The sequence below is a fragment of the Bos mutus genome, chromosome 26 (assembly GCF_027580195.1).
Source record: "Bos mutus isolate GX-2022 chromosome 26, NWIPB_WYAK_1.1, whole genome shotgun sequence".
Classification (NCBI taxonomy): domain Eukaryota; kingdom Metazoa; phylum Chordata; class Mammalia; order Artiodactyla; family Bovidae; genus Bos; species Bos mutus.
Genome location: NC_091642.1, coordinates 42,121,940 through 42,143,344, shown reverse-complemented (window position 1 = coordinate 42,143,344; position 21,405 = coordinate 42,121,940). Strand labels below are relative to the sequence as shown.

At 39.7% G+C, this 21,405-nt stretch overlaps 1 protein-coding gene across 8 annotated transcripts in view; it reads left to right on the top strand.

Annotated features, from left to right (window-relative positions):
• The window catches only part of MINPP1 (multiple inositol-polyphosphate phosphatase 1), a 98,705-nt gene that overhangs the window by 28,465 nt on the left and 48,835 nt on the right, over positions 1–21,405 (top strand). Inside the window, exon 5 of one of the 8 annotated variants that reach the window (XM_070363689.1) lies at positions 21,187–21,250. The exons of 3 other annotated variants lie outside the window; for them this stretch is intronic. In XM_070363689.1, the coding sequence (XP_070219790.1) occupies positions 21,187–21,235 (49 nt within the window). In that variant the 3' untranslated portion in view covers positions 21,236–21,250. 4 more of the 8 variants (XM_070363688.1, XM_070363685.1, XM_070363692.1 and 1 more) reach the window with 4 other exon arrangements.

Genomic DNA, 21,405 nt, shown 5'->3' with positions numbered 1-21,405 from the left:
TTCTAAAGAATATCATTACAAGTCAGGGATATAGTTAATATGAGAAATGTAACTAATAGAAGTCTTATGTTGAAGGATTGGAGTATGCAGTCAGAATGTAAAGAACAGAAACTACATGATTCAAGAAAAATAGAAGTGTTCAAAGCAAATTATAAACTATCTGCACTTTCCTTAATTTGGTGTTGTGTGTAAATTTAAAATGTAAATTAATCTATTTAGATACTTTAAATGTACAGCTCATTAGGACAAAATTATTAGACTTCTCTGAAATACACATGATGCAGGGGATAAAAGCTAATATGGAACAGAACTGTAGACACACTGTTCCTCAGGATGTCAGATTGTAATATACAGCAGAGGGATTCTTAGGATGTGTAGAGTCTGAACTCCCAAAACTGTATTCAAGTTTTTATGGGTTTGAGCATTTCTCTGGGATGAAATCTCATTCCTTTAGATTTTCAAATGGTTTCATGTCCCCAATATTTATAAAACTATAGATGCAGTGAGTATTGAATACATGTCATTACTGATTGCCTTGGCAGTTCCTCCTTTAAAAAAATTTTACATCTTCCTACCAAAAGACTGCAGTTTTTCGTTAAAGGTGAAAAGCTAGTTCTTTCTGTCATGGCATCCTGAACCTCACAACTCTGTTTATTGAATGGCCATATGATGCAAAGAAAACTATATGGGACCACAGGTAGAATGGAATGTAGCAGTCTTTATGCTCTCAGCAATTTTCTGACAAAATTATGTGGCCTTACATTAGGAATTGAGTAAATTGAGAAGTGATTTTTTTTTTCACATTCTTTCCCCTGTTGTCTTCCCATGCATTGTGTTCTCTTGTTCTTTCTGGTCTTTCTAACCCTCCAACCCCTAGACAGGCAGGCAGACACACACACACACACACACACACACACACATACACGCACACTTTTGTATTCCCTCATTCAGACATAATCACGCACACTGTAACCCACTGGCTAGTGCCAGTGTTTTGGACTTAATTATAAACCAAATTTGCTTTAAATAAGCTTGGGAATAAAATCCAGAAAATTTCCCATGGCATCCTTGAAACTTGGATATATTTAAGAAGAAGCTGGGGTTTTGGTTCTTTCAAACAGCAGTTGGGCTTGTACTTAAAGAAGGAAATCAGTTTCTAGCAGATAGCTTAGAGGGGGTTCACTGTGAGGATCTGGCAGAGTTCACATCCCCTATGACTGGTCCCTTGAAATTTTTAACTCTTAGACTTGTCTACACCAAGCCTCTAGCAATTTGTCAATTTACAGTTTTAAGTTTTCTGACTCTGGCATAGGTTCCTGTGGAGGTTTCTGCTCCTGTAAATTATGGTTCTCTGTGTCTGCCTATCTCTCCAATTTAGGGGGCAGCAGTTTGACCTGTGACCTCACCTCTCTAATGGATCTAAGATGAACCATTGAGTTTTCATTTTGTTTGGCTCTTTGTTGTTAGGGTGGAACGGCAGTTTCTAAGCTCCTTACAGACTGAAAACTGAAAGTTCTAGGTTTTTTTATACCCAGAGTTTGATATTTTCACAATTGAGTTTCAAACAATAAAGTAGAAATCAGTTTACATATTGCTTGCATGCATGTGCATGAGGCAGAAATACTGGAGTGTGTTGCCATTTCCTCCACAAGGGGATCTTTCCAACCCAGGGATCAAACTCACATCTCTGGCTTCTGCATTGGCAGGCGGATTCTTTACCACAGAGACACTGGGAAGCCCAAAATATGAGATCCACATATTGTTTAGTCATTGTTTATAAGTGAAGAAAAGCATTCTCACATTCTTAGCCGTAAGTAGGCCCTTGATTTGAAGTATGTGGTCTAAGAGGACTGAAAAATTATTAGGTAAGTTCTTTTGAATTATGTACCTCATAATTATGAGTTAGATGTTTTACTTCTGCTATTTTAGGGAGCCTTGAAGATTACATGAAGGATTATATTTATTCTAGTTTTAGCACTTGAACCATTAAGGATTACCAAGTTGAATTCCAACTAAGAAAAACAAATAGTGAAGAAAAAGTTTTGTTTGAATCTTGTGATTTATATGCTGAGCTTTTATCTATTGGAAATACTTTTTGAGTTAATGGAAAAGTTACTTAACCTTTTTTTTTTTATCTTGTAACTTATTTAGGAATGTTAAATTCTGCTTCTTACCCTTAAAATCCCACCTATAAATTTTGTCAGCTCTGAATTTTGAAATAAAATCAAGAAGAAAGAGTTTTAGAATTGTTTAAAATATGGAGGTTCAGTTCAGTTCACTCAGTCATGTCCAACTCTTTGCAACCCCATGGACTGCAGCATGCCAGGCTTCCTTGTCCATCACCAACTCCCAGAGTTTACTCAAACTCATGTCTATTGAGTCGGTGATGCCATCCAACCATCTCATCCTCTGTCATCCCCTTCTCCTCCTGTCTTCAATCTTTCTCAGCATCAGGGTCTTTTCCAGTGAGTCAGTTCTTCATATCAGGTGGCCAGAGTATTGGAGTTTCAGCTTCAGCATCAGTCCTTCCAATGAATACCCAGGACTGATGTCCTTTAGGATGGACTGGTTGGATCTCCTTGCAGTCCAAGGGACTCTCAAGAGTCTTCTCCAACACGGCAATTCAAAAGCATCAATTCAAAGCATCAAATGTTGGATCCCACCAAGGAAAGATACCCCACGTCCAAGAGCAAAGGAGGAGCCCCAGCAAGATGGTAGGAGGGGCGAAATCATGTCTAGGATCAAATCCCATACCTGCCAGAGATGCTTGGAGGGCTCAAACAAACCTTGTGCGCACCAGAACCCAGAAACCCCACAGAGCCTGAGCCAGAAGTGTGTTTGAGTTCATACCTCAGGTATGGGTCAGTAGTGGACTGCCACAGTGGCATGGGCTCTGGATGCAATAGTCCTGGGTATGGCATAAGCCCTCTTGAAAAAGGTTGCCATTAACCCCACCATAGAGCCGCCAGAACTTACGCAGGACTGGGGAAACAGACTCTTGGCACAAACAAAAGCTTGTGTGCACCAGGACCCAAGAGAAAGGAGCAGTGGCTCCACAAGAGGCTGACCCAGACTTGCCCATGAGTGTCCAGGAGTCTCTGGCAGAGGCATGGGTTGGTGGTGGCCTGCTGCAGGGTTGGGGACACTGAGTGCAGCAGTGGGTGCATGGTACCTTTTGAAGGAGGTTGCCATTATCTTCATTGTCTCCACCATAGTTTGGCCTCAGGTCAAACAACAGGAAGGCAACACAGCCCCGCCCATCAACAGAAAATTGGATTAAAGATTTACTGAGCATGGCCCCACCCATCAGAACAAGACCCAGTTTCCCCCTCAGTCAGTCTGTCCCATCAGGAAGCTTCCATAAGCCTCTTATCCTTCTCCATCAGAGGGCAGACAGAATGAAAACCATAATCACAGAAAACTAACCTATCTGATCACATGGACCACAGCCTTGTCTAACTCAATGAAACTATGGTGGAGAGTTCTGACAAATCATTGTCCACTGGAGAAAGGAATGGCAAGTATTCTTAAGTATTCTTGCCTTGAGAACCCCATGCTGCTGCTGCTGCTAAGTCGCTTCAGTCGTGTCCGACTCTGTGTGACCCCACAGACGGAAGCCCACCAGGCTCCCCCATCCCTGGGATTCTCCAGGCAAGAACACTGGAGTGGGTTGCCATTTCCTTCTCCAATGCATGAAAATGAAAAGTGAAAGTGAAGTCGCTCAGTCATGTCCGACTCTTAGCGACTCCATGGACTGCAGCCTACCAGGCTCCTCCATCCATGGGATTTTCCAGGCAAGAGTACTGGAGTGGGGTGCCATTGCCTTCTCCGTGAGAAGCCCATGAACAGTATGAAAATATGGAGGTGGTTAAAGAGAATTTTAAACCACTTTAGAGTTTTAGTTTATGTTCATGTTGATAGTAGCATATTTTACAAAGTTTCATAAGGCATTCTTCTCTATTTTTTATAAAATAAAAAAGCTCTTTCTCTGTGAGATAAAATTTCTCTAAGCCAGATTTTTAATACTGTTCCTTGGCATTTTTAAAAAAGATATAAACCAAACCAAGGCTTCCCTGGTACCTCAGATGGTGAAGAATCCACCTGCAATCCAGGAGACCTGGGTTCTATCCCTGGGTTGGGAAGATACCCTGAAGGAGGGCGTGGCAACTCCATTATTCTTGCCTGGAGAATTCCATGGACAGAGGAGCCTGGCAGGCTATAGTCAATGGGATTGCAAAGAGTCAGACACGACTGAATCGACTTAGCACACAGAACACACAGACTAAACCAATGAAGTACCTTCTTATTCTGTTTTCAATAAAGATTTGTGTACATACATTTAGGAATGATTTACACATAATTCTTTAAGTGGTAATTTGTTTCAAGTGATTATATGATACACACATACCCACACACATAGGTACAATTTGTGTTGTTTGTAATACACCCAACAAGGGATGATATTGCTATCAAAAAACAAGAAGTCAGGTACCATCCTGATACAAACTAGTGCTGTATTTTGTAATTAGGTGTCTTAGAAATGGGCCAAGTGATTTTAATTATGTCTGGGAAATGAGAGATAAAGAGGGGGAGATTGGTTGGCAAGGCAGAGATGTTCATCTATAAAGAAAAAAGTGTTTAGGAAATTGTATCCATTGGATCTGCATACAACTTCAGTACAGTGTTCCAGATAGCTATTACTTATTCATTGGAGTTTAAACATTTGACCTAGATACAGCTTCTCTGAAGTTAAAAGTTGTCATTTTTTTGACATAGTCCCTTTCTTCTGTGCTACAATAAAAATGTAGTTGCATACACTCTTTATTACTCAGCAAACTGAATTCAAGGCATAGAGTATAATGACTGTGTTGCAGAAAATTGGGCACATCCATTTTTGTCCAGTGCTTTTTGTGTGTTAATACAAGGGACATCAGCCAACTTCTTTTTCTGAAGGAGCAACAGCATCTGCTGTGTGTGTACAACCCTAAGGCACAAAGGGTAAGGTAGGCAGAAAATAATTATGAGTGAGATTGTGCTCATTTCTCCTTTATATTTGGCATTATTGTAAAAATATGTAACCTACAAAGAATTATAAGTTGCTTACTATTTTCTGCAAGCACATTTAATCTCTAAGTAAGCTGATGATTTTAGTTTTCACATTGTTTTGAGGAAGGCTACGTTAGTTTTGACCCTCTAATATGTAGTTACCCTTATCTTTTGTCACTATTGTATTTATGGATTTAACCAGACCTTTAAAAATACTGTTTTTAATATATTTCATCCTTTTGTAATGGAGATTGATCTGTAATAAGATAATATTTAGGGCACTTATTTTTTAAATTGTGTTTTTCCTTTCTGTTGAAAATTTCTTGAAATTGTAAAATATGTTCTTTAATTTAGATGCATCATATGGCACAAGACAGTCATTTGTTTGTATTGATTTGGCTTCCTATGTGAATCTAATTATATATAAACTTGATTTCCCATAAAACTCCCAATAAGGATTTTTAAAGCACAGTTTTTCTCAACTTTCTTCTCAAAAATAGCTGATTTTAATATGTGACTGAAAGTAGGCAGTCAAAAGAGAAAATGGGATTTATTGCACTTTATATAAAGCTAAGGAATCTTAGGTTTAAAACTTAAATTTGGGTAACAATCTAGATTTAATTTCTTCTGTAGCTTGTATGTGTGAAGTTAATAGGACTTTGAAGTCATCATTTGTACATAGCCCTGTTGGTCTGTCCCCTATCCCCAGCACACATTTTTTTTTGTTTCATATGTGTTTTTGTTGTTTGTCTTTTATCTTTTTTTTTTTTCTATATTTTCTCTTTGATTGACTTTTGAACCCAAGTATGTAGGTAAGTCTGTTTACTCCACTGCTTTTCCACACAGTAGCCACCAGCCACATGTGGTTATTCAGCACCTGAAATGGTGGTATGAATTGAGATTGCTGTAAATGTAAAGTGCATGTGGCCTTTCAAAGATTTGGTAGAAAAAAATAAAATAGTTGTGACTGTTTCCCTTGGGTTTTGGATCTGCTATCCATTTGCCGCATCCATTTTTATGTGAGGAATCAGGAGGATTCAGAAACTGCTGCAAATATTGCTGTCCTCCCAGAAAATTTGTAACCTGATGTTTGGTTAACTGTGTTTGAATAGAGTTTTTTTTTTTAATTGCGTATAGTTGTTTTACAGTGTTGTGTTAGTCTCTGCTATACAACAAAGTGAATCAGCCTCACATATACATATATCCTGTCTTCCTTGGATTTTCTGTTTGAATAGGCTTACAAATTATAATGAGAACAAAAGCCATAGTCTTTTTATAAAAGTTGGAGAAAAGGCTAAATAGTCATTTGCTGCTGTTTTAAAAAAATTATTTATTTATGTACTTTTGGCTGAGCTAGGTCTTCTTTTCTGCCCAGGCTTTTCTCAAGCTGCATCAAGTAGGGACTCGTCTTTAGTTGCAGTATGAAGCCTTCTCACTGATGGGGCTTCTCCTGTTGCAGAGTGCAGGCCCTCAGGCACATGGGCTTCAGTAGCTGTGGCATGTGGTCTCAGTGGTTGTGGCTTCTGGGCTCCAGGTCAGTTGTGACGCACTGACTTTGTTGCTGTGCAGCACGTGGAATCTTGCCCAGATCAGGGATCTAACCCGTGTCTCCTGCATTGGCAGGTCGATTCTTTACCACTGAGCCACCAGGGAAGCCCTCCTGTTACTTTTAAAAGAAGTCTTTATCAGAGAAAAATCATAGAAAACTTGAAAGAAAATAAAAAGGTGACCTAGCTCATGTGTTGAAAGCTATTGTTTCTGGCAGTGTATAAACTCCATTCCCAACCACAGACCTAGTTTATCAGCTAGAATAGGTTGTGTCTTTACCTTTTTGTGACTCTCTCACATTCGGTGACCAAGTCAGGTCTCATAAAACATTGAAGAATTATATGCATTACCATTCACTGTTCAGACTTGGTTTTAACCAAGAAATTTACTGAATAGTGTCCTAATTCCCTAAAGATGAAATAACATTTGAAATTCATTCTGACGAGCTCCAGAGAGTAATCAATATTTACTAAGGGCCAGGTGCTCAGATTCATTCACAGAAAGGCAATACAGTTTTGAAATCCGTATCAACTTGAAGTTCCCTTATCTAGCAGTGAAGACTCAGCTCTCTTTAACCTTAAAGAATAATATATGTGTTTTAGATAGATTTACAGTATGCAGTGATCCAAAATTTTAAAATGTAATTTTAGTGCATAAAGTTCAGTTCTCTGCCACACAGAATTTAGCCACACTGTTGTTTATATAAAGATTTTAAAAAGATGAGAAAGTTGTGTGTTAATTCTAAGTGTGGTTATTATGTTAAATTGCTGTGTATGTAGAAAAAGTTTTATATGTGTCTTTTTCTTTATTTCTCTTTTAAGTTCTCACCCAGTTTCCTCCCCAGTCATCCTCCAGTTTGGCCATGCAGAGACCCTTCTTCCGCTGCTTTCTCTCATGGGCTACTTCAAAGACAAGGAGCCCCTGACAGCCTACAATTACAAGGAGCAAATGCATCGGAAGTTCCGAAGTGGTCACATTGTACCCTATGCTTCAAACCTGATATTTGTGCTTTACCATTGTAAAAATGCTAAGACTCCTAAAGAAGAATTCCGAGTGCAGATGTTACTGAATGAAAAAGTGTTACCATTGGCTCACTCACAAGAAACTGTTTCTTTGTATGAAGATCTGAAGAACCACTATAAGGACATCCTTCAGAGTTGTCATACCAGTGAAGAATGTGAACTACCAAAGGTGAACACGTCTGATGAGCTATGAGTAACTGCCAAACATTTTTAATTCATCAGCAGTCTCCAGGGAGTGATTCCATGCTTGGAATAGGTGGGCAGTCCCTGGGTACAGAAAGCTTTAACATTTCTTGGATATTTCTGTTTTTTCAAAGAAGAATGTTTCTTTTTGAGTCTGGACATGGATATGTAAGAAATGATCTTTCACTGAAGCAGCTCTCATGGGAAATCTGTTCGGAGATAACTGGTACTACATACATTTACAGAAATTAAATTCTTCCTACTTACGTAAGAAGTCTCACACTGAGATAGAACATGATTTCAAAATGATACACAGAAGTTTTGGAGTAACGAAATATTTTGTCATTTGGACAATCCATAACGCGACTGGACTAAGTCTAGGAACTTTACCAGCTGTGCTGCCATTCTTTCTTTTTTCCTCAGGTAGCACAGTTCTAGTATTTTCTTCTTAATCAGAGCTATTATGATTCACTGGGAGTATCACTTTGGAAGAAATTAACATCTCTAGTTGAGAATTTGAAACAATATTAAGAAACAGTATGATTTAAAAGAACACCTTCACTGAAGGAAGACAAAAGTATAATAAAGTGTCTTTGTTAAGAGTATTTATAAAGTATTTGAACACGATTTCAGTAATTGCCTTTAACCTCTTCGTAAGTCTTGAAAGGCCGTTATTTAATTATTATCATACCTGTTTCCCATATATAACTGGAAGAGCAAAGAGGACCATTAGCAACAAGACAGAAGAATAGAATCAAACTTAAATCCATTGCTTTATGTGTTTTAAAAAATTGTCACTTTGCTTGTATTCGTATATTTTACTGTTATGTGAGATACAGCTTTTGAGGGTTTAATTTCTTTTTTGTTCTTTATTTTTGTAAAGACTGACTTCATACTGGTGGGCTTTCAGTTTCACATATGCTGCTGCTTAGTCACTCAGTCGTGTCTGACTCTTTGTGACCTCATGGACTGTAGCCCACCAGGCTCCTCTGTCCATGGGATTCTCCAGGCAAGAATACTGGGGTGCGTTGCCATTCCCTTCTCCAGGGATTTTCCCGACCCAGGGATTGAACCTGGCTCCTCCTACATTACAGGCAGATTCTTTACCATCTGAGCCACAAGGGAAGACCTTTCACAGATATGAACCCCTTTCAAAGCAATAGTTGTGAGTTCTATCAAATATCATCAAAGTAGTTTCTATAATAATAAACATAATTCTTATAACTTTACTACCAAGTTTTTTTCTGCTTTCCATATTGATACACAGTCAATTCAGTTCAGGTCATTCGCTCAATTGTGTCCAACTTTTTGTGACCCCATGAACCGCAGCATGCCAGGCCTCCCTGTCCATCACCAACTCCCGGAGTCCACCCAAACTCATGTCCATCGAGTCGGTGATGTCATACAACCATCTCATCTCATCCTCTGTCATCCCCTTCTCCTCTTGCCCTCAATCTTTCCCAGCATCAGGGTCTTTTCAAATGAGTCAGCTCTTTGCATCAGGTGGCCAAAGTATTGGAGTTTCGGCTTTAGCATCATTCCTTCCAATAAACACCCAGGACTGATCTCCTTTAGGATGGACTGGTTGGATCTCCTTGCAGTCCAAGGGACTCTCAAGAGTCTTCTCCAACACCACGGTTCAAAAGCATCAATTCTTTGGCGCCATTGATCTTCAACTGAGTGATGTTCACAGAATAGATGATTAGCTGATAAATACTACTGATGCATCAATACAGTGCTGATTATTCCTACAAAGGTCTGATTTTAATCATTTTTTTTAGGAATTTGTCTAAGGCAGACAAGAGAACAGTATAATGAGCATTCATGCCCATCATACTGTTTTAGCAAAATTAACATTGTATCATTTGGTTTAGATCAAATAAGAAGAATTGAAGACTTTTGTATGTCTTCCTGATGCTTTTCCCTCACTGCCTGCCTATAGGTAACCACCAACATATGAAGTTCAGTATTCACCATTCTACTGCATGCTTGACTCTGAAATTTTATAGTATTGTGGGAATTTAAACTTTTCTATAAAAAGGACTTCATTGTGCGTATCATTCTTGAATAATTGATTTAATTGCTGTATTTGTTTTTCAAGACTTTTTGATCATTTATCACAAATCAACAATATCAGTTCATGAGTCATGTACTTTTTATGTACAAACACTAAACTCAGACTGTGAGCATGTTAAAGTTGAATAAACCTAGTTTTTCTTTCAAGGGCGTTATCTTAAGACCTTACAACAAATTTACTTGATGTCTGGAACATTAAATAATTTGATTCATGAAGTTTTCGTAGACTTTTGAAGTTTTATAGAAATTGTTTAATTTATTATTTATTGTTAAGTAGAACCATATAGTTATCATTGTAGTTTTTGGTATGTAAACTATTTCAGGATAGAGGGTGAGTGTAGTCCATTTTCGTTAATGTTACAAAGGCTGTGACATTATTCTGGTGCTATTATTCTCACTTAGGAAGTACCCGAAACTGAATAATCTTATGATAAGAGCAAAAGGTCTTATCTAGGATAGGATATATAAAAAGTTGAATGCTGAAAAATAACCTTTGGCCAACAAGAATTCATTCATGATAGGTGGCCACTTTACTCAGTTAAACCAAAATGTAATCACTATCGGTTCTGAGATTTTGGTCAATTAATAAATAGCCTATGAACATTCGTCATTTTCTGTTCATAGTCTACAACTTGATGTGTGCAGTGCGTTTGTCTTTACTCTTTTTTTATAGTCATTTTATCATTTTGAAGTTTCTGCTCTCCAGCACATAACCCTGCACTTGAAACTGTCTTTGTATATAATCTTGATCTTAATTTTAACACTGAAAGCAGAGTTCAACTTGTAAAGGAAAAGGAGCTTCATTTTTTTCAGGCAAAAATCAAATTTTATATCTTTGAGTGCTTTCCTTTTGTAAACTGCAGAATTGATACATGACCTTAAATATCTGGGAGTTACATACAACCAAACCAGAATTTGTAAGTATAAATTTTTGGAATGTATTTCTTTAAGGTGGTATTTCATACAGTTCATTAATGATCCTTGGAATCTGGACTATTCTGCCAAATGTAAACTGAAAATAAATATTTGCATTACAATGTAATTTGCCTTTTATCTAGCTCTTCTCCTGAACTTACCCAGTCTCTTAACTCTCATAGAATCACAGATCACTGAGTTCTCTATTCTTCTGTCACTTACTTAAGCATTTCCTTCCACTCACCTATCAGCTTAACCTGCCCTTAAGCACCTTCACATCAGTCTATTAAGCTATTTTTTAATTGGTGTATGTGTATGTGTGTGAGGAGAGAGAGAAGAAAAAGAAGGAATGAGTATTTTTGAGAAAATTCCACAGCAGGAAAAAAGATGTCATATTATTCTAGTTAAAAGAATTGCAGTTTGGGCTTCATACCTGGCAGATTAGGAGGCAGTTAACGAACGTTCAAACTTCATTTTATCATTACTGGAGTAATACACTTTAAGATAGAAGGATTCTTAAATGTATTATTTCTAAAACTGGCCTCAGTTTAACACCATCCCTGTACTATTCCCAGATGCTGAGCCATTCTTTAGACCCAAGCAGTTTATGCTCACACTTGTTTGTTGTTGCGCTGGCAGAACAAATAATTATTCATTAGAATGATAGCCTTCAACGTTTAATAGTACTCCTAGTATATAATGAGAACATTTTGCTAACATATTTTACATCATTTATGAAGTAGCTAATGTGAAAATTGGGGTTCCCAGTGGTAAAGAATCTGCCTGCCAACGTAAGGAGACATGGGTTCAATCCCTGGTTCGGGAAGATCCCCTGGAGAAGGAAATGACAACCCACTCTAGCGTTCTTCCCTGGGAAATCCTATGAATAGAAGAGCCTGGCAGGCTAGTCTGTGGGGTTGCAAAAGAGTCAAACATGACTTAGCAACTAAACAACAACAAACAATATGGAGAATTAAGTTGGGATTTATTGATTGTTTTTTTTCATTAGAGTTCATTCTACCAATATTGGTTCTGAACGTTAATAATTTGGGTGCTTTTAGAAACTTTTTCAGTGAACAATCTTATCCTGGAAAAAAAATCCCAGCTTTGATGTAAATTATAAAAATGTATACTTGTGAACCATATCTTGGAATACACACAGATGAAAAGAGTTCTGCTGATAACAAACATGCCTAATTGGAGATAGGAAGAACATCAATCATGCTCTAGCTATAGTTTCTCTTCCTTTGAGCAGCCCTTAGTTTCTTTTTCTTATAAGTGTTTTTTCCTTGCTTTCCTGAGAAGCTTAGACTAGTCTTTGGAAGACAAAAAAGTGCTTTTTTTCCTTCCGTCTGCAGCATTACTCCTTGAAATTATCTGTCACTCTTTGCATCATGGAGACTTGCTGAGGGCCTGGTTTCCTAATTTGACTATTTTAGGTAGAGTTGTGTAGCCTCCTAAGTTCTGTCCATGGTGGGAAACTACAGTTGCGTTTCCCAGCTTTGATTGCTACTGTACTAGATAACTGAGAAGAGTCTGAGGAGAAATACTGAACTCCTTGGGCAGAAGTCTGAAGAAATGAGAAACAACCTGCATTTTCCTTGCTGAGAAAAACAATGGGTGAAGCTCCCAGATGTAGATAGGAAATCAGAAGTAGCTGGGATTCTAAATCCACTTGGATCTGGTTGCAATGCTTCAGGTCTTTCTAGGAAGGGAAATGGAGTAGAGCATTATGGGACTTCTTCAAACCATGTTACTAGTTTTTGCCTCAGTCACTGCTGGAGGTAGGCAGTTAAATAGAACTTCCTTTTCAAGTCTAGGCCTAGCTCTTAAAAAAACCAATTATGACTAGAAGACAGTTCTCTACCCTATGGGCCTGCATGAGCTTCAAAACACTTTGTTTTTTTTTTAAAGACAGGTCTAAAAGCTCTTTGGTTACTAAATATTTAAAAAGGACTACTATTGATAGGCTCCCCTGGTGGCTCAGATGTTAAAGAATCTGCTTGCAGTACGGGAGACCCAGCTTCAATCCCTGGGTTGGTAAGATCCCGTAGAGAAGGAAATGGTAACCCACTCCAGTATTCTTGTCTGGAGAAGTCCATGGACAGAGGAGCCTGGTGGGCTACAGCCCATGGGGTCACTAAGTGTCAGACACAACTGAGTGACTAACACAGTTTTACAGTATAGGTATATGCATTTGTTTGTATTTGCCCAAACAGAATGTGTAAAGCTAGTCTTAAGAGAAAAATCATTGTAATTCTCAATACTCAGCCATGTACTTGATGTTAACTGGTTATCTATAAAATAAATCATTTGTGTGAAATAACAATTGCCCTTGAGTACAGGGAATATCTACACCTGCCAAGTACTGTATAGAAGTACTTTACCTGTTACTCCATTTAATCTTCATTATAGACTATGAAGTTCATAGTATGAAGCCTGTTTTGCAGATGAGGGAATTGAAATGGAAGATGAAAGTACTGTTTTGTTTTGTTTTACACTTTATGCTCTATTCAAATGCTGTATCAGTGGTAACAGTGGAATTTTGACTTCATTCATTTGGGGCACTTTGGCATGCAGATTGTTTTAAGTAATGCAACTGATTGTAAACCACTTCAGTCTCTTGACACTGCCCACCACTGGGGGAAAAAGTGCTTTTGAAGATGCTGCCACCCTCTGTCCTTCTCTGTAGCCATTAGCTATAATTGCTTAGGCCAAAAAAGTTGTATGCTTAGCAGGAAATGGAAAGAAGACAAAAGTCTAAGCAGAGCTTTGTATGTAACCATTTCCAGGACAAATCAATTTATATCTCCAGGCTCAGCTCACTGTACCATGCACCTGGTATACAAGGCTTTCTGAGTTAATCAGGAGGGTGGGGCAGGTTAGTAGCTATATTACAATCCATCCCTTAGAATTGCATTTGTAGCATTTCCAAGGATAACACATTCAGACCTTATTGGAGATTCTAAATTGTATGAATTACAGGATAATGGTAACTACAATTATATTGTGTACTTATTTTCCTTTCCACTGCTTTAAAGCAGTTCCTTAGCCTCATGCCCTTGACTCAACCCTGGAGTCCATAAAGCCAAGCTCATTGAGCACACGTTGAACAGTGGCAGCTCGCAGATGCTTTGGCCGAAATCCATGATGAGGAATGCTAGGGAATGACAAAGGCAAGGCTTTGCTGCAAGTTGCCCGAGTGTCATGCCATGTTTATGGCCTCTGCCCCACTTCATCATGTAATGACCATCATTGCAATAACAATGTGTTTTACAGCAAACACCACATGACCAGTTGTATGTCAGTAGAATCTTGTAAAGGACAAAAGGAAAGATATAAACATCTGAATGCAGAGTTAAGGAATAGCAAGAAGAGATAAGAAAGGCTTCTTCAGCGATCAATGCAAAGAAATAGAGGAAAACAACAGAATGGGAAAGACTGGAGATCTCTTCAAGAAAATTAGAGATACCAAGGGAACATTTCATGCAAAGATGGGCTCGATAAAGAACAGAAATGGTATGGACCTAACAGAAGCAGAAGATGTTAAGAAGACGTGGCAAGAATACATAGAACAACTGTACAAAAAAGAGCTTCACAACCCAGATAATCACGATGGTGTGATCACTCACCTAGAGCCAGACATTCTGGAATGTGAAGTCAATTGGGCCTTAGAAAGCATCACTATGAACAAAGCTAGTGGAGGTGATGGAATTCCAGTTGAGCTATTTCATATCCTCAAAGATGATGCTGTGAAAGTGCTGCACTCAATATGCCAGCAAATTCGGAAAACTCAGCAGTGGCCACAGGACAGGAAAAGGTCAGTTTTCATTCCAATCCCAAAGAAAGGCAATGTCAAAGAATGCTCAAACTACCACACAATAGCACTCATCTCACACGCTAGTAAAGTAATGCTCAAAATTCTCCAAGCCAGACTTCAGCAATACATGAACCGTGAAATTCCAGATGTTCAAGCTGGTTTTAGAAAAGGCAGAGAAACCAGAGATCAAATTGCCAACATCAGCTGGATCATCGAAAAAACAAGAGAGTTTCAGGAAAACATCTATTTCTGCTTTATTGACTATGCCACAGCCTTTGACTGTGTGGATCACAATAAACTGTGGAAAATTCTTCAAGAGATGGGAATACCAGACCACCTGACCTGCCTCTTGAGAAACCTATATGCAGATCAGTGCCGGGAGCCGGCAAGAGGCACTCCACTCATGGCAAAGGTCATGAGGAAGGAGGCTCGGCATACGCAAAGGCAGGATCGAGCCTCAGGAGTCCCCCTGGATATTCTCGAGCATCTACCCTCCCAAAACCAGAGTCTGCCTACTTTATTGCTTTGTGCTCTCACCTCTGACTTTATTGGGGGCTGTCCCCCACCACCATCTCGCTCTCTCTGATAAAGAGTTAATTTACAGCTCCAGTTAATAAGTTCCTGGGCATTAGGAGTGTTTAAATCTAAACCCCTCGGATAGCTCTCTAACTCGCCTGACAAGTTTACCCGGACTCCTACAGCTATGCATACGATTGTTTACAATCTCTCAGTCTCAAGAGGCACGGGAAGGTTAAGATATTCAAATAGCTTAGAGCCTCTCAGAGAGTTAGAAACTGTCAGAATAAAACTAGTAAAGGATTTCATTGATGAGCCAATGCTTGCTGCCAAGTTTCCACATCCCCTGTATTGTATCCTTGAATGTGTATTAATTAATATAGTTGGTATGTAGAAAAAATAAGTAGTGGCCTTGGTGTTAGCAACTTTAGACCTTTAAGGTAATAAATTCTTTCCTTTGTTGTAAACCCACTGCACCTCTGCCCTATAGGAATGCAACTTTATCTAACACCTCCGGAGGATGGCGCCAAACCTTAAAATAATTACTCTTAGAAAAAATAAGTCTTACAGTTGACAAACCTTTGTCAAGAGTCATAAAATGTTAATAGGCCTTCTGGCCAGAAGATGATGTAAATCACCTAAACCACTTGTATACAATAAATTTGCAGGAAAGAAACCCTGGTTTCGATAAGGATCAAAGACTGCTGACTTTGTATGATTTCACATCCCTTATTATCCTCTATGTGCAACTTAGGGTATAAAAGCCCCTGTTGAAAATAAAGCTACTGGCCTTGCTCACCAAAGCTTGGTCTCCCCATGTCATTCTTTCTTTTCATATTCCGGCTGAAGTTTCCATCTGGAACGTGGAGGTCCTCTGCGACCATTTATTTGCCTGGGCTTCTAAGACCCACTCGAGAAGGTGTCTAAGGTGGGGCACCTTCCACTGTTCGAGAAGGCGCCTGTGGCCTCCGTGGTGAGAGCTAACCTGGTGTCACAGGTTATATTGATTTTCCGCGTAAACCAAGCTACTCAGCCTCTTTTATCCACTGAATTTTCCTACTGAGCTATCCTCATGCTATTAGTCTTTATATCTCTAATTAATATTTAAATAAATCGCCGATGCCGTCTCTCCTTCGAATACCCTGGATCAGCCGGGGCTGGACCCCGGCAGATCAGGAAGCAACAGTTAGAACTGGACATGGACCAAATAGGAAAAGGAGTACATCAAGGCTGTATATTGTCACCCTGCTTATTTAACTTCTATGCAGAGTACATCATGAGAAACGCTGGACTGGAAGAAGCACAAGCTGGAATCAAGATTGCCGGGAGAAATATCAATAACCTCAGCTATGCAGATGACACCACCCTTATGGCAGAAAGTGAAGAGGAACTAAAGAGCCTCTTGATGAAAGTGAAAGAGGGGAGTGAAAAAGTTGGCTTCAAGCTCAACATTCAGAAAACGAAGATCATGGCATCTGGTCCCAGCACTTCATGGGAAATAGATGGGGAAACAGTGGAAACAGTGTCAGACTTTATTTTGGGGGGGCTCTAAAATCACTGCAGATGGTGATTGCAGCCATGAAATTAAAAGATGCTTGCTCCTTGGAAAGTTATGACCAACCTAGACTGCATATAAAAAGCAGGGACATTACTTTGCCAACAAAGGTGCATCTAGTCAAGGCTATGGTTTTTCCAGTGGTCATGTATGGATGTGAGAGTTGGACTGTGAAGAAAGCTGAGCGCCGAAGAATCAATGCTTTTGAACTGTGGTGTTGGAGAAGACTCTTGAGAGTCCCATGGACTGCAAGGAGATCCAACCAGTCCATCCTAAAGGAGATCAGTCCTGGGTGTTCTTTGGAAGGAATGATACTAAAGCTGAAACTCCAGTACTTTGGCCACCTCATGCGAAGAGTTGACTCATTGGAAAAGACTCTGATGCTGGGAGGGATTGGTTACAGGAGGAAAAGGGGACGACAGAGGATGAGATGGCTGGATGGCATCACCGACTCGATGGACGTGGGTTTGGGTGAACTCTGGGAGTTGGTGATACACAGGGAGGTCTGACATGCTGCAGTTCATGGGGTCGCAAAGAGTCGGACACGACTGAGCGACTGAACTGAACTGAACCGAGAATCTTATTACATACAAATATTGCCCCAAAATATTTCCCAATCTGAGGATCTGAAGATAAAACTTAATCCCTCTGTGGTTGTTAGCATAACTGATGCCATCTTGGGCCCTTACTGTTTCTCCCTCCGCTGACCCTACCCAGTACTATACTGTACAGTGAACCACTTCTCTGTCATTAAGGGCTATGTATCAGATAGTTAATAGGTATTGTTTAATAATGAACAGGACCAGGTGGCCTCTATTCTCTGTTAGTCCCCAAGCAATGATGAAAACCTTCGCTGATAAATTCCTGGTGCCCAGGAGATTAGTTTCCCATTCATGAATCTTGACTTAGGAATGCTTGTCCTGTTTCCAAGTACCTACCTCATATCCTAGGTTAACTATAAAATTATCCCAGTGGTCTCCTGATAATGCAGAGTACAGCTGTGAGTGTCTCTGGATTATCCACCTGATCCCTTCCCACCCTGTAAGTTACCCTACAGGTAAAGTCAAATGACTCATTGATTACACAGAGCTGCCTGCCTGGCATTTTGTTCTCAAGATGCCTTCTGTTTGGTGGACACTGCGTTCCTTCCATCCTCCAATAATTGGCAAGCCAGGCAGTAAACTGGAAACAATGCAGGAATGAATAAAGGGGCCATGCTAGGGGAAAGCCCATTATTCACAGGGAAAATCCCAGGCTGGCAAGCTACTTCCACAGAGGGTGACCTGGCTAGGTTTATGGAACGCCAGGCATTGCGTGAGTACAGGGACGCGCGGACAAGGCTCCAAAGGGCAAATAGCTAGATATATTAACGAAAATTGTGGGAAATCAAAAGTGGAAAAAAAAAATGAGCAAACACTTGGTTGTTACATGGCTTTGTTATGGGCTGTAAGTACTAGCACAGAAAAGGAATTACAGCTCAGCAGGAAACTAAGTAAGACTAAAGGCACTGCCTTTAGGGAGGGATGTCTGGACAGCATGTTCTGCCCCCCGGGCCATTACATCAAAATAACCACAGGAAGAACGTATTGAAATGGTTGCATTTTACATGATTAAAGTGCAGAGCTGTAGGCTCCCCCATTCAAAGGTGAGGACTATTATTTTGCAGGAGAATTGAGACCCCAGAGGTGGGGTCTTAACTAAATGGCCTGTGTTTTAGGACATAACTAAAACATAGGCCACTAGGAATCGGAAATAATTGAGGTGAGATCCTTAAGAGCTGAAAACAACTAAGTGGGAATATTCCTCTGCTGAATTAGTAGCATTAGCCGTCAGGTTTAAAACCAAATTGTAGGGGGAAATTTCCAGCTTTAGTGTTGCATTTATAGGATGCTTGAGGAGGTGGTATTAAATGGATCAGAAATGTCTCCAGAGGTCTGGGTTACAGTGCATCCTGCCCTCTGGCAACATTTGCATGCATTTGGGGTGGGCAAAAACTGACAGCACGTTGCCAACCTGATTGAATGGATATGTGCAGGTAGTATATACCTGGCTTGGCCAAATGAGGGAGAGATGCTATTCCTCCCTTTCTGGGCATTTATGGAAGAGCTACAAGAAATAATGAGTTCCTCTTCTGAAACTCCTGTTAGATGTATGTTGGACCCTTTCAATCTATTCACCTGTAAACTGATCCTCCAGGTCTCTTCACAGCCTTTTTATATATTTTTCAACCCTTTGCCTCTCGCTGCTTTCTAATTTCCGTACTAGTGTCTAGCCTAGAGTTTACCCTATATGGTGAGGTCTTTTTGTTTTGTTTTTTAATTTTATTACTACTTTTTAAAAACTTCAAGACTACTTAAAAATAATTCCCAGTACTTCTAAGTGGTTATTTTTCGTATTCACCTGTTTTATTTCTTTTTGTTTCATCTTTTGTTGTTCTTTTAAAATGAAAGTTAACCTTCAGTTTGTCTCTTTGGGCATTCTAAATATCTATTTTAAAGTTTTTGTCATCCTATAACATAAAATTATTTATCCAGGATGAATTCATGTTCTTGTTATTGATTTTATTGTTTGTTTTTCTTTTCTAAATTAGATTTCTTTTCATTTGAAATGTCTTTGGCTTTAGCGTAGAAGTTGTGTTTATTTATGTCTTTTTCTTCTTTTCCTCTTTTTCCTTTTTTCAATCTTTCTATCCTTACCTCTGTTTAGTGGTTTTGCAGTTGCTGTAGTCTAGATACCCAGCCCAAATCCATGTCTCATAATGATATTTGGGGATCTCCTATATCATCAAGCCATTCGTAAGCACAGGCACTGTCTTCCTGACTCCTGGATCCACTGTCCCCTGGTCCCTGACCTGCTGCAGCCTGCGCTTCCTCCTAGGCCATGTCTCCTAGAAATGGCTGTACCACAGTTTGTTTTTTCCATCTTTTGAAATCCTTTGTTTTAACCAGTAAATAATTTCCCATCTCATTTAGAATATTTTTGGTCTGTGTACAATAGAAAGGTTGTCATGTGTTTGAGAACAAAACAAAAGCCCTAGACAGAAGTCCAGTCCTGCAGTCTAGTGTGACCTCTGCAACTGACAAGCTATGTGACTTGAAGAGGGTCACTTAGCTTCTTCACATTACACCTTTTTATTTTCACCTGGGAAATGAAGAGAGTTCCAGAGAGAGTATGTTCATGATAGAAAACAAGAAAACACTTACATCATGAAGTCTGGAGGATATTTACCCTCTTTGAATTCTGTTCTTTATTTTCAAATACAAAGTGTCCTGGTTAGTGGAATTTCAATTTCCCCAAGCTAAAATATAAGCATGTTAATGTAAGTCAATTTATTTTTTATAGATCATGGGGATAAATGAATAGGAATCTTAAGGAGCAGCTCAAAAAAAACCAGGCTCTATGATGATTTAGTGGAGTCTGTCCTGAGCTTTCCATGGATCCTGCAGCTCCATTTGGGGACCAACATAGTATAGCTGATGACTGGGACTGGTCTGGAAAGGAAGTGTCTGGTGGAGCATCTTTTTGTTGTTTCTAGAACCTGGTCTCACTTCAGCTCATGACACTTGAGTGGATTATTATTGGTCTCAGCTACTCTTATATGAAAACCTTCCTGCTTGGGATGTCAAGCAGGCAAATCATTTCCTAAAGCAAACAAGTACAGACTATCTACCTGAATCTCTTCTGGTCTGGTGCAAGCCCAGTCAAGATCAAAACTTAATTTTCTATTTGGAGCCAAAGGACAGTCCAGTGACAGAAATGTGAGGTTTGTAATAACTTGGAACTGAGAGGGAAGGCCTGAGACTTTGTGTCTTGAGTTAAAATCTAAAGAGGCTTTGGGAGAACAGAACCCACTTGGGTCAGCAGAACCACTGCTTTTGACCTTGATGCTGACAAAAGTGAAACTAGGAAAAGCAATCAAAAACACATCTCCTCTCTTGATATCCTCTGTTATTTGCCAGCTCTGGAACCTCAAACCTGTCTTCTGGTCCCTCTCTTCCCCTCTTTCACACCCTGTCCTCAGGAAGCTGCAAGGTAGAGGGCAAAATCATTAACATGAAGGAAAGGAGTCAAGTTCTGAGGAAAAAGGCAAGTTTGAGGTGCACAGGGTCTAGGGCTTGAATGCTCTTTTTGGTTATCATTGACTTCTAAACTGGGATGCATGGGTTTCAGCATCTGGAATAAGTGCCCAGCACATAATAGGAGCTTACAAATGAGGAGAATAGAACAAGTTAAAGTTCTGAGCCAGCTGTGGTGATTGCTCTTGGCTCTGTCTTCTGAGGATTTCCCTGGTGGTTCAGACAGTAAGGAATCTGCCTGCAATGCAGGAGACCCAGGTTCAGTCCCTCGGTCTGGAAGATCCCCTGGAGAAGGAAATGGCAACCCACTCCAGTATTCTTGCCTGGGAAATCCAAAAGATAGAGGAGCCTGGTGGACTGTAGTCCATAGGATCACAAAAAGTCAGACACGACTGAGCAAATAACATCTGACTTTTTCTCTCTCTTCAGTGAGTATTTATCTAGGCCAGGAATCCTGGGGCTCACACTCACCTGCTGAGAAAGCCTGGACCAGGTGAGCACCAGGTGAGGGATGCGTGGTCTCTTGAATGTGTTGCTTCTCTGCTGACTTACTCGTTCTTCCCACATCCGCCTTTCCATGCTGTTAGCATAGTCAGATCCAGAGAATCCTGGGTATGGGCTTAGGGAGGAAAGGGTTGCAAGGAGCTC